Source organism: Sphaeramia orbicularis, chromosome 3, assembly GCF_902148855.1.
Source record: "Sphaeramia orbicularis chromosome 3, fSphaOr1.1, whole genome shotgun sequence".
Classification (NCBI taxonomy): Eukaryota; Metazoa; Chordata; class Actinopteri; order Kurtiformes; family Apogonidae; genus Sphaeramia; species Sphaeramia orbicularis.
The window spans coordinates 8,529,857-8,543,692 of record NC_043959.1 but is presented as its reverse complement, the minus strand read 5'-3'; the positions used below and the strand labels follow the sequence as shown (position 1 = coordinate 8,543,692).

Below are 13,836 nucleotides of genomic sequence, written 5' to 3'. Positions count from 1 at the left end.
AGAGGGTATGCATGTGACGTCGCTGCTAGCGGAAGTCACTGCGGTTCCGCCCACTGAGTGGCAGAAAGAGGGAGTAGAGTAGTGATGTTGGCTTCAATACTGTCTAAACTTATGAACAATATTTAATAAAAAAATGGGGAAGAGCTGTTGTGCGATTGATTGTATGAACAGGTTTGAAAAGCAGTGGGAGCCATCATTTTACAGACACTGAAAGACAAAGAAAAGAGAAGTTTCGTGTCAGTATCATTGATTTATGCTGTATTTTTGGGTAAAATCAGACCTTAAATGACGTATTGTTTTGGCTAACGTTCCTTCTTAGTAAAGCTCTTGGTTTCATGATCAGATCTTTCATGGTTTTTGTCTTCATTTTGTGATTCTGAACCTTGTGCTCCTACATGATTAGTAAACTAACTGAAACTGAGGCTAACCTAGTTTTTCAAATACGGGGGAACTGGAGAATAAAGCTATGACAGAGTATAAGGGCCACATGAGAAAATAAAAACACTTGTCACTACATTTATAAAGTCATAAAAATAGACATAAAACCCATAATTTTGTGATAATAAAGTCGAATACAAAAAGAATCACAATGTTATGAGAATAAAGTCATAGTTGTAAAAAAAAAACTCATAAAAATGTCATTTATTTATGAGATTGAAGTCGTCATATTCCGACAATAAAACCATAATATTACAAGAATGATGTCGTAATTTAAAAACAAGTGTGAAAAATATCATAATTTCCCAGAATCCAGTGGTCCCCTGCTGGTCCACAGCAGTAGTATCTGTGTTGTATAAAGTACTTGATCTGAACTAGACTCAGTAAATCTCCTCAGTCCCAGTAGATCCTGCATATATTCACTGGGGTCAGTCCACGGTCTACTGTAAATGCACTTTGGATCAGCTGGTTCTGGGCCTTAGTTTTGGACCCTGGTTGTCAGTCCTGATGAAACCATGTATATTTGTTTCAGGTCCAAATAGCGCTGATACCCCCCACCCTGGATGTCAGGATCCTCCATTTCTGTCCACATGTCAGTGTTCATGGACCACTTGTTCTTTGGTAGCTCGTATGAAGCCATGTCCAGTCCAATTGTCCTTCATTTAATTTCATATTTCACATTTTCCCGCTCTGGCTGTGTTTACTGCTATACTCCGTCATGTTGAGCAGGGTGGTTTTTGCCACTCAGTCTGACTTAGAGGGGCGTGGCCCGGGGGGGAAGTGACGTATGTGCATACCCTCTATATTTTTCCATCACCCTCTGTTTTCTAGTTCTTCGATGTGTTCAGTCATAATTTCTATTTTTTTCTCCAGTGTTGAGATCTTAGCCACTAGATCAGGGGTGTCAAACTCATGTTCTTTCAGGTTCCATATTCAGCCCAATTTGATCTCCAGTGGGCCAGACCAGGAAGATAATATAATAGCCTATAAATAATGACAACTCCAATTTTTTTATTGCAAAAAACAACATTAAATGGTGAAACTATTTCTATCCAAAACAAAAAAGATGTGAATAACTGGAAAAAACTGAAATTTGTGAAGAAAAATAAGTACAATTTTATCAGTATTATGCCTCAACTTATGATTTCTACATGTGCATTACAGATCAGATCTACCAAGGCACAAAACAGGCAGAATATTGTTAAATTGCACTTATTTTTCTTTAGACATTCCAGGTTGTTTATATTTGTTCAGGTTATTGACATTTAATTGTTAAAGGATATAGAATTTAATGTTCTTTGCAATAAATCAAAGAGAAAAAATTGGTGTTGCCATTATTTAGAGGCATAATATTTTTTTCACATTAAACCAAGAAGAACATTTGGAGTCATTATTTCTAGGTTATTATGCTGTTATTTTTGAGCTTGGTGCCGTTGACTGTTTATATCTTCAGGGTAATTTTTGCATTTTGTACTTTGTAAATTCATCTCGGGGCCCAGATTGGAGCCTTTGGCGGGCCGATTTCGGCCCCCGGGACGCATGTTTAACACCTGTGCACTAGAGGCTTGTTCGCAGTTCCCAGATAGCTAAATCATTATTGCTTAAATCTGTCCTAAAACTGGCATGCCATTTTGGCAAAGTTCTGGGTGGATGTATGGGCCCTAAATGGCCCAAAATAGGCAAGCCAAAATCAAACCAGAAGGAAGCCAAAATTCACCCAAAACTAATTGTGGACTTCCAAAATATAGCCATAATTGTCCCAGAAAAGCCCCAAAACTGTAATGGTCTGAGTACAGAAACTGAACCCAATTGCAAGACCCGGAGACAGACGTAAAAGTTCACTGTGTTTATTAAACAATAATAAATGACAATTCACAGACAGTATTAATAAGCAGATCCTTGAAACAATGGGTCCCGGACTCTTCACAGGATCCAAAGACAGGACCAGAGATTGGGCTTCACCGCCCAGACTGGTAAACATGTGTCGGGAACCCGACTAGGGAAAAACAAAGAATTGTCAGAGTCCAAACCAGGTCATACACGGGAAAGCTAACGGATGGGCAACAGGACATTAGGAACAGGCAGGCTCACGTACTGGTAAATCAGGCCGAAGGTCGAACACACGTAGAATCAGTTGGAGGCAGAGGCACAGACAAGGGTTGGGCAAAAAGGCAGGAGTCAAAAAAGCAATCCGGGTCAAAAACAGGCAAACAGACAAGCAGGATCCAAAAACGCTGGTAAGTATCACACAGAGGTAGACTACGAACTGGTACAGGACAAAGGGAAACACAGGGCTTAAATACACAAGAGGGAGGGGAGAAAACGAGACACAGGTGTAGCAAATCAGGACAGGGAAAGGTAATCACACAGGTGGGAGTAATGGGGAACAGGAAGCAAAGACACCAGACATGACACATGAGGAGGACTTAACAAAATAAGACAGGAAATGACAGACAAGACAGACAAAACCAGACTAACGTCTGGGGGCTGATGTGACAAAATCTCCATAATCCAGCCAAAAAGTAGCCAAAAGTGACCCAAAGAGAGGCCAAAAGGAGGCCAAAATTCACCCAAAATTTGTGTTGATCATGCTTTTAAAGTGAAGTGGGGTTTTCTTCTGGGTAGAAATTCCCGCTCTTTGCGCAGTGTTTTGGCTTTACAGAAATATGCCAAAACACAACCAAAACACATCCATATATGGAATAAGATGTTGCCACTCTTTAGTCAGTCTTCTGGTTTGCCATAATCATGCCATACCATCCCTGATCCCGCTTTTTGCCCAGTCTTTTGGTTCACCAAATATATGCCAGAACTCAGCCATATATTGCTGGTGCCTCCATAACTAAAATGGATAACCTTAATCATACCACAGTTAAGCCTAAAGGTTTTCATAATGCTAAAAGAAAGCCAAAAATGCCAAATGTGTGCCATAATACTGCCAAAATATGCTATCTGGGTTTCTAGCTGTAGCAGCCTAGCTTCAGCCTCATCGAAGTGGCGGCCGTTCTCGAGCGGCTCTTTGGAGTGTGAGAGAACTTCCTCTGCCAGAGAATTGAGTTTGTTTTTAATAGTGGTCATTAATTTGCTGGTCATCAGTTGGAAAGCTTTAGCAATACCAGGTTCAAGCTCCACCTCACGGTCGTCTTCCAGCTGTTGGCAGTCTTGGGCTGGTGCTTGGGCTAATGTTGCTGTAGCATTAGCATGGCTGGTTTTTTGTACCGTATTAGCCTGGATTCTTTTCTTCAACAACAGCATAGTTTGGTGTTGTTTCGTCAAGTATTGTTTAAGGGTCATATTCTTGCACAGGTAACAGTGAAAAGGTCCGTGTTTCGAGTGAGAACGTCAAATAAATTTAAGATGCTCACGGAGCTACCCCGAAGTCGAATTCATATTTTTGTTTCTTTGTTTTGTTTTACATAATCTAAATATTTCTGAAATGCATATCTTATTTCTAATGAAGCTGAAACATTAACATTGATTGCAAACCTGATTATTTGGTCATAAAGGGAGACCAGTTGTCATAAAGGCATTTTCTTGTTAAACTGACACATCTGGATTTGCTTTGGGTGAAGACATTCTGTTATCTATTTTGTCCATCACTCAGAGGACTCTGCTCAATGAAGATTGTAGGATGAGTGATGAAGTCCATTTGAAGTGCACAGTAAATCTGGCTGCCTTACATAGACACTGAACAAACTTCAGTGGCTTACACTAATTGAATAACAATCCTGCCATGTCTTATCCTAGTGCTCCAAGAATTGTGAAGGCGGCGTTAAATCACGAGAGGTTCAGTGTTTTGACATGAGAGATGAGCGGCCTCTACGACCTTTCCACTGCAGGGCGATGTCCGCCAGGCCACAGTCTCAGGCCCCTGTAACCTTCAGCCATGTCTGGACTGGTACTCCTCATCCTGGGGTCAAGTGAGTAACCGACAGCCAAAAGCCAGAGCAGAGTCTGCTTGGATTATAATGAAAGAAATGTGGTGTAGAATTTAAATATGGATGTGACATGTTTATAGTGGAAAGTAAATCTGTACATTTTAGTGCAAATGGAGATACATGTTTCTTAATTGAGCATTTCCATTTTATGCTGCATGTACTCCACTAAATTTATTTTCTTGTACTAATATATAATATATATATATATATATATATGTATATATATATATATATATATATATATATATATATATATATATATATATATATATATATATATATATATATATATATAGCAGCAAAGATTCATTGATTCTGATCAATAAACATAATTATTCTATTACAGTTTTCCTGAATCACAGCTTTGTTTCTCTAATTTCATTGAAGTGCATTGCAGTAGTCTAAGCGAGTTGTGATAAAAGCATGGATTAAAATCTCAAAATGATATTGAGAAATAAATGGTTTAACTTTGGCAAATCTGTCTCAGTTGAAAAAAGCTGGACTTCACCATTGATTGAATCTGTGCATCAGATTTAAGATAAACAACGAACAAATCCAATGACACAAACAATCTGTGTGTAACAATCCGAGTACGGTGACTGAACCCAAATGCAAGACCCGGAAGCAGACGTAAAAGTTTACAGTGTTTATTAAACACAGGTTTAACTGACAAGTCAAGGATTGTGTTAGAACACAGACTCTTGAGGTTACAGAGTTCAGGGATCTTCTCAGGGTTTGTGAGGCGGACCGTAGACAGACCCTCACAGCCCGGACCGAAAACACATGTCGGGTATCCGACTAGGGGAGAGCAGAGGGATGTCAGAAAACAGACCAGGTCATACACGGTGAGGCAAACAGATAGGCAACAGTACATTGGGATAAGACTAGCTCACGTACCAGGAAAACAGGCAAAAGGTCGAACACACGTTGAGGCAAACAGCAGCAGAGGCACAGACAGGGGACGGGCAGAAAGGCAGAGGTCCAGAAAAACAATCCAGGTCAAAAACTGGCAGACAGACAAACAGGATCCAAAAAACCGCTGGTAAGTAACACACTAGGCGATACGAACTGGCACAGGACAGGGGAAAACACAGGGCTTAAATACACAAGAGGGAGGGAAGACAATGAGACACAGGTGGAGCAAATCAGGGCAGGGACAGGTAATTACACACACAGACGCACTGTACAAAAGGGGCCAGAGTCGTCTCTACCTCCTGAGGAGGCTTAGGTCTTTTGGAGTGAGAGGGCCACTCCTGAGGACCTTCTATGACTCTGTGGTGGCATCAGCGGTACTGTACGGTGTGGTCTGCTGGAGCAGCAGCATCACGGAGAGGGAGAGGAAGAAGCTGGACAAGATCATCAGGAAATCCAGCTCAGTCCTGGGCTGTTCTCTGGACTCGGTTCGGGAGGTGGGGGACAGGAGGGTCCTGGCCAAACTCAGGTCAATGCTGGACCATGAGTCCCACCCCCTGCAGGAGACTCTGTCAGCTCTGGAGAGCAGCTTCAGTGACAGACTGATCCACCCTCGCTGTGTGAAAGAGAGGTTTCGCAGATCTTTCCTTCCTGCTGCTGTTATACTCTACAATGAACACTTTTAACCTGGTGCAATAATCCCATTTGCAATACACAAAACGGACACTTATATTTATTTGTATCCATATTGTACATACTTTTAATGCATGCACATCTTTATTTATTTTTTAAAATTCTTCTGTGTGAACTTTTTCTGCACTGTCCTATAATGAGTGTTGCAACACTGGAATTTCCCCACTGTGGGACAAATAAAGGATTTCTTATCTTATCTTACAGGTGGAACTGATTAGGGAAAGGAAGCAAAGACACCAGACATGACACATGAGGAGAACTTAACAAAATAAAACAGGAAGTGACAGACAAAACACACAAGACAGACAAAACCAGACTAATGTCTGGTGGCAGATGTGACACTGTGCACTGCAGTCTTCAACACATTTGGATCCAACTGACTAACAACTGAACATGGAAGTAACATACAACTGAAAAAAATAAAAACAAATATGTGTAGTGTTTGTGTGAAAGTTTTAAAGCTTAAAGGAGTAAGTGGTGTGAAGCATGAACATATAAACTTTGTGTGCCCTTTAGTCCTCGTCTCTTCTGAGCTCTGCTCCATGTTGTTTGTGTTGATCCAGGTGTCATGTACGTCACAATAAGTATCTGTGTGAAACACAACAGTGGAACCAATGTTTAGTGGCAGTGAAATTAAAGAAACAAAGCTTTGATTCAGGAAAATTGTAATCAAAAAACAAACAAAGAAAAAAACAAAACAAAACAAAACATATATATATGTATATATATATATATATATATATATATATATATATATATATATATATATATATATATATATATATATATATATATCTCGGCTAAAATTTCCTTAGGGGGTCAAATGAGTGTCCATTTTTGTCCAAAAAAGAGTTGTAAGAAATATATAGAACTGTGTTGAAATAATGCACACAAAATGAATAATAACACAAACTACTGATATTATTTGACAGTGGAAGCTATATTTTCAGAAATATTGGATTTTGAATAGCACATGTATGTGAAAACTTTTGCTGGTGGACGGACGTGACATTACCCATGATGATCTGGTCAGTACCAGTACTTTATTAGGAATAAACTTATAGACTTACTATTGCTAATTCTCCTCTTATTCATGAATGTTAGTACTGTAGATCTAAAACAATAACAGCTGACACAAAAACACAAAATGTGGCAGTGGACGGATGTGACATGGTCGTTCGGATCCCATCATACTGATGCTCAGCAGCCATGACACCGTTTCCACAAATGTTCCCTGTGCAAAAACTAGGATCAGAATTATTTATTGTATAGTTTATCATCATACTAAAGAGGAAATAACAATATAGAATTGTTATTTCTTTATAAAAATGCTTATTATTAGAAACTGTTGATTTCAAAAGTGACGTGTGACATTCTTAATGTATGTATTGGCGTAACATAAGCAGGATGGATCAGCACCATACTCGATATTGCAAACTGTAAAAATAAAACATGTGATATGTAGTATATAATCTGGTAAGAAAAATTGGGGAATCTAAAAGAATAGAATATTTGTTTTTCAGGTAAATTCAGTTCACATATAACTTGGCCATTTGTGACATGAAAATATTGCATTAATTGTGATGAAATTGGACATTTTTGACCTGAAAACAGAGTTCATATGACCATCAACATGTTGCAACAGAACTGAAATCCTGTCCATTTGCATAACTTGCATTTACCAACACAAAGTTCCTTTGGGATTCACTTATATTAATTTCTTATGTACAAAGACAGAAATAAGACCTCTAAGCAAATTTTAGCTGATATATATGTAGTTTTATAGATTCAGATTCCACTAATTGTTTCAGCTGTAGGGCTAACAAATGCATTTCAAACGTAAAACAATGACATCCTGTTCACTGCAGTAAAACAAAGTAGTCACAGTTAATTTACACTATTAGTTGTATAAACTTATGGTATAATTCTTCCATTTTGCAGTCCATTGTTATAGTGATGAAATATGTAGCTGAACTTTTCTTCTTTGTGTTGTTCAGTGCTCTGAGGTTTGTGGAGGCGGAGAGCAGCAGCGTATAGTCACTTGTCCAGAGGAAGATCGATGCGACAGGGATCTGCAGCCCAGCAACATCCAGCCATGTAATAAGCAGCCCTGTGCTCAGTGGCTGACTGGATTATGGGGACAGGTACACTTTACATGTTCATGTCAAGTAGTTGTCCTCATCTTAGAAAAATGTCCTCATTCTCAAAGTCTAAAACTCAAGATAATACATGCACAGGTACAACATACAACACAGGTCAAATTAGTTACTCCCATATGACCAAACACAAAACAGTTCCTGTTATTTAAATATGGTGTTATTACACTAGGACAATATACCGATAAATATTTCACATTTCACTATGTAGCCATCCATTTTATAAACCACATAACGTGTTCTCAGGGTCACAGGATAATTCAGAATTAAATGACGCACATCCAAGACTGTATGCTAACCTTACAGACTGGAAAAATATCCATCTGTTATAATGAGTGACACCATTTTTCACCACTCTGTTTCAATAACTGTAATACCTGCCAAGTTTCATCAGTGTAGGTGTACTGGGTCATGAGTTACTCTAGTCTCACATGTGAAAATAATACTGTACCTATCCAACATGCATTGTAAAATTTGTTTTCATAGAGTCTTTAATTTGAATAAAAAACAACTGCAGAAGTATGACGTGATTCAGAATGGTTGTCGGTCTGTATATGTCAGCCCTGCACTGAACTGGCCACACATCCAGGCTGTAAAACACCTTCACCTGGTGGTAGCTGGGTTAAGCTAAAAAAGAAAGTAATTTATAACTATTTAATCTTTAAAAGAGGAATTAAGTGACACTGGCTTGTTTTAGCAGCAGATGTGGTTATAGAGATGATATAATGGACGTGAGCACAAGCTCTAGGTCACAGCAGGTGGGAGGAGGAGGGCAGTACATTTTATTATCGTACATCAGAGTGGATGACAAAAAAGGTTTGGTGTATTACAAAAAATGAATGAAAATTTTCAGAAACAGCAGAATGGATGAACTTGGGTGAAATGTGTGATCTTTCAGGATGAGTTTCTGTGACAGCTAAATTTCTTCACCTTTTGTATGTAAAATTTGCATTGACTGCTTTATTTAATTTGCATCAATGTGGAAAAACTCATTTCTTTTATCACAGCAAGTTAGCAGAAGCATAATGACTTGTAAATTGCAAATCACACACGTTACTATGGGCAGTATCTCCTCATCTATCATTGGTGATAAGCTCGTGTTTGTGGCAAGCATCTCCTAATACCCTGATTTGCAACTCCACGTGAATCTTGTCCATACTTAGTCACACAAAAAAGCCTTTTGATACATCTTCTTCCTAATCCCTGAAACTCATCAGCCAAACAGATCCACGTGTCCATACCATTATCCAGAGCACAATAAACAGGTGGCACGTTGAGGCAAGCTGCTGCCTGTTTGGTTGTGAGTTTGTGTTGGAGTCTGCGTTGTACTGCGAGCTGCGGGTTTATTGACGTGAGCCAACTCTATTTCAAATTCAAATTTTCCATACAGAAAAGATGAGCTCTCGTGTACAGAGCAGTACATATCACATGACAGACATAATGACATCTATTAAATATGTTGTTTGAGACCAGCAGAAATAGGACTGACAGGGATGATGTGACATACAGTATCATTAGTTCAGAATCAGCCCATAGAAATGGAGATCCAAAATAACATCATCATTTTGACTCAGTATTAGGAACTTTCATCAGTCTGAGATATCTCATTTAAATTGACTTTGAAGAGTAATTATAGAATAATTGCAATAATTACAACACAATCAGTATCATCTTTACCTGTTTATCTTTACATGTTTATTTTCTCACATGATGTCTTTCTAACCAGAGAAGCCTATTAAATATAGGGTGTTTAGAGTAACTTCGATTCCAGTTCCATATTTACCAGGACAGCAAAATAACAACCAGTGTTATCAGTATACAGCCTTTTTCAGGGATCTACATAAAATCCGTTCCAATTCAGGGAGTCATGTATTACAATGGGTCACCTTGTTTCAGTTTGTTTTCGCACTGCTCTGTGCCCCCAACACCACACCCATGGAAACATTCCACTGAAAATTTGGAATAATTCTAAGTTATTGTTATTAAGCATTTCCAATTTATGCCCGTCTTCCCAAATGCCAATGAGGCATTCTGTCTCTTCCTCAGTCTGAACTGCTCATATTGGACTCATATTCTCCACTTGCTTATCTGGCAGCTGACCAAAGGTATGAAGCTCATTAGCCTACTGTCTGATTATGTCTGGCAGCAGCACTTTTTCAACAGAGCTGCTCTGCATTATGGTAATGTTTGCGACATCGCAGCGTATCATACTCAGAGTGATAGAGAAAACTGTAGTTGGCTGTTTTTCTATCACTGTGGTAATCTTCACTCTGTAAACGAACCACTCTGCGGAGCGACTGCAACCAAGCTGAGACCACCTTTTCCAAGCGGTCTCAGCTCGACTGTTTTGTTCTAAAACGGAGCACGATTACTGCTTTCACATATGCCCACTGGAACTGACCCAAAGACTTGTTTGGAACAAAGGCTTCAATCGATCCAGGTGTGAAAACGCCCTAAGTCAGACAGTTATAAACTGAGAGCTAATGTCAATAAACATCAGCATAAAACAGATGCCACCAGCACATGCAAAAAAAAAAAAAGAAGATTAAAACAACTTGTGTGATCATTAAAGATCACCCGATGTTGTAAATTTAGCAGGTTTACTGTAAATAAATCCAGTTTCTATGTAACATCTGTTTGTACCGTGTTGTCATCATGTCTTTCCAGTGTTCAGCCTCTTGTGGTGGTGGAGTGCAGCGTCGACTCATAATGTGTATTAACACAAAGGCTGAGACTGAAAACGAACTGGATCAGGATCATTGCAACCATGAGCAGGAACCTGAGAGCACTCGGAAGTGCAATGTACAGGAGTGTGAGAGCGCCCCCTCTGGTGAGTAAATGTCTCAAAGGAACTGTTTGCAAATGGTTATTACCTCCGCCAGGAGGTATTGTGATCGCTTTGCTTTGTGTGTTTGTTTGTTAGCAAGATAACTCAAAAAAGTTCTGGACAGATTTTCATGAAATTTTCAGGAAATGTTGATACTGGCACAAGGAAGAAATGATTAGATTTTGGTGTTGATTGGGGTGGGGGGGTGACACAGATCTGTCTTGGCGGAGGTCTGCGCTCTCTGAGTCCTTTTCTTGTTGTAGTTAGATTTCAAGATTGAAAGTAGCATCATGCAACACTAGAGCTGAAACAGTTAATCAACTTGAAAAAAAAAATGCAAAAAAAACCCACATTCAATTATAATTTTTCATATCAAATCAAAGCTTTGTTTCCTTAGTTTTTTTGTTGTGTTTCACATGGATGCACATGACGCCAGGATCAACACAAACAACATGGAGTGTAGCTCAGAAGGGATGAGAACAAAGAGGTAGAAAATGTCTTATAGGTTTAGGTTATTATAGGTTTTTTGCACTGTGCAATTTGGAATGCCACCTTAAATTAAGCTAATTGTGCTTTATTAATTGCGGTGGCACTAACGAAGTGGCATGCATGCTGGCAATATTCATCAAGTTTTCCTTTAAAAAACTTAAGTGGCTTATAGCGGTCTCTCATCTAACACTGTAATGGCTGTAAAGCCAACACTATATACGCCTCCTCATATTTTCTCCTCTTTCCTTTGATGAGTCACTATCTCCTGCTGCCTTTCGCTTTGTCCTGTTGAAAATTTGTACTTGGTGTTTTCTCTGTGTTTGCTAATCTATGTATCTCTCTGTCTGTGGTTTGTGCTATTCTTCTTTGATCATTAAACTTATTAAACTTTAATGACACACCACATGTAGACGTAAAAGTGCCACTGCCTCTACAGTAGTGGAAGGTGTGGAATTACTCCTTGTTTAGGTATGGCAGTGAAAAAGCTAAGACATAAGTGTATATTCCCCTGGTCACATGTGCCCCCCCTGGCAGTTCACCACACCCCCCAGGGGTGGCGCGCCCCACTTTTTGAGAAACACACATTGGACCAGGGCTGTCAAACTCATTTTAGTTCAGGGGCCAGATTCAGCTAAATTTGATCTGAAATGGGCCGAACCAGTAAAATAATAACATAATAATATATACATAATGTCAACTCCAAACTTTTCTCTATGTTTTACAGCCAAAAAAGTTAATTTACATTATGAACATGTTTCCATTTTCAAACTACCCTTTCAAAAGATGTGAATAACATGAACAAACTGAAAAAATAAGTGAAATTTTAACAATATTCTGCCTCAGTTTATCATTTACACATGTACATTATAACTTACAGATCACAGTGGATCTACAAATACACAAAACATTTAATAACAGACAGAATATTGTTAAAATTGTACTTGCTTCTCTTAAGACATTTCAGGTTATTCGCATTTTTTGCAAAATTATACTTTGTTTTAGTGTAAATACATGAAAATATTTACATTTACAAAGAGAAACATTTGGAGTTGTCATTATTTCCATGTTATTATGATAGTATTTGACTGGTCTGACCCACTGGAGATTGAATTGGTCTGAATGTGGAACCTGAACTAAAAGGATTATTAATATCTTCAGTATAATTTTTGCATTTCACAAATTCATCCCAAGGGCCAGACTGGACCCTTTGGTGGGCTGAATTTGGCCCCTGGGACGCATGTTTGACACCTGTGCATTAGACCAACATAAGTGCTGATCCAGACCCCTGTCCACATCCACATGATCCCTTTGAACATCATTACTTACATTAGTACCATTATTTCATGGTACCTGGCAAAGCAGTTACGGTTCAAGCAGAGGTGCAGACCACATTTGACCTGAGATTGGTGACTTACTGTCCTCATTGTAACTGTTGCTGTCACTGTCTTGTAATGTGTGCGGAAATTACCAAAAATAGTCACTTGCCTGATAAAGGGTTAAACTGGTACCCGGCACCTCACAGACAGATGAAACTGCAGCAGAGAACCTGAAAGTATCCATTAAAGAATCAAACTCAATCTCAATCATCAATATCAATACCTACACTGATATCGATAGTATCGATACTTGAATTGAACCGCCCACCCTTACCCCGGGGACTTTGCCTGACAGACCATACCACCAGTAAGTTTGTGTCTGCCGTGCATTCATCTTTTTAATCTTCTCCTCCTCAGACCCAGCTATGGGTTTTCTGTCCACATTTGTGGATGAGAGTTTCACAACTTTATACAAAAAAAAAACAAAAACGGTCCACCACAACGGACATTCCATAAAAATTTTAAAAACTGCATCTGAAAAAACTGTTGCATCATGATGTTTCCAATATAGGCACTTATTGAATAAAAAACAAAAAAGCTGGTACTTTGCTGACATTTCCTGGGTGTGAGGAGGTTAATCATTTTCTCTGTCAGTACACATCAAAATTTAAACCGTACTCTATATTAACTAATTAATATACAGCTTTTCTCATCAGCACAAAACGACTGGATGCAAATCCCTCATCAGACACATACCGACCTACAATTTTATAATTTTTCAAATACTTGAATAGTTTTCTTCTGAACTATAAACGTGTGTTGTTCCTCACCAGTCACACCCGCTGTCTCCCAACATTCCACATTGTTTCTCAATAATACAAATATGTAACAATTAACCCAAGCTGAACATGGTAACAGTGGCTGGTCGTTACACTCTTGTACTGAAGTAATGATAGAGCTGTGAAAATACCATCATTCATTCACAGGTTAGTACTAGTTGTTTCCTTTTCATGTCTGTAATCCTATTCTTTTCATTCCTTTGATAGAACGGGAGAATAAGTGAGTTG

The 13,836-nt window shown here is 38.8% G+C and overlaps 1 protein-coding gene across 1 annotated transcript in view; it reads left to right on the top strand.

Moving 5' to 3' along the window:
* Nucleotides 1–13,836, top strand: part of adamts7 (a disintegrin-like and metallopeptidase (reprolysin type) with thrombospondin type 1 motif, 7) — a 125,339-nt gene that overhangs the window by 108,563 nt on the left and 2,940 nt on the right. Inside the window, 4 exon segments of the mRNA XM_030128758.1 lie at nt 4,186–4,303; nt 4,306–4,358; nt 7,979–8,125; nt 10,805–10,967. Coding sequence (XP_029984618.1) covers nt 4,186–4,303; nt 4,306–4,358; nt 7,979–8,125; nt 10,805–10,967 — 481 coding nt within the window.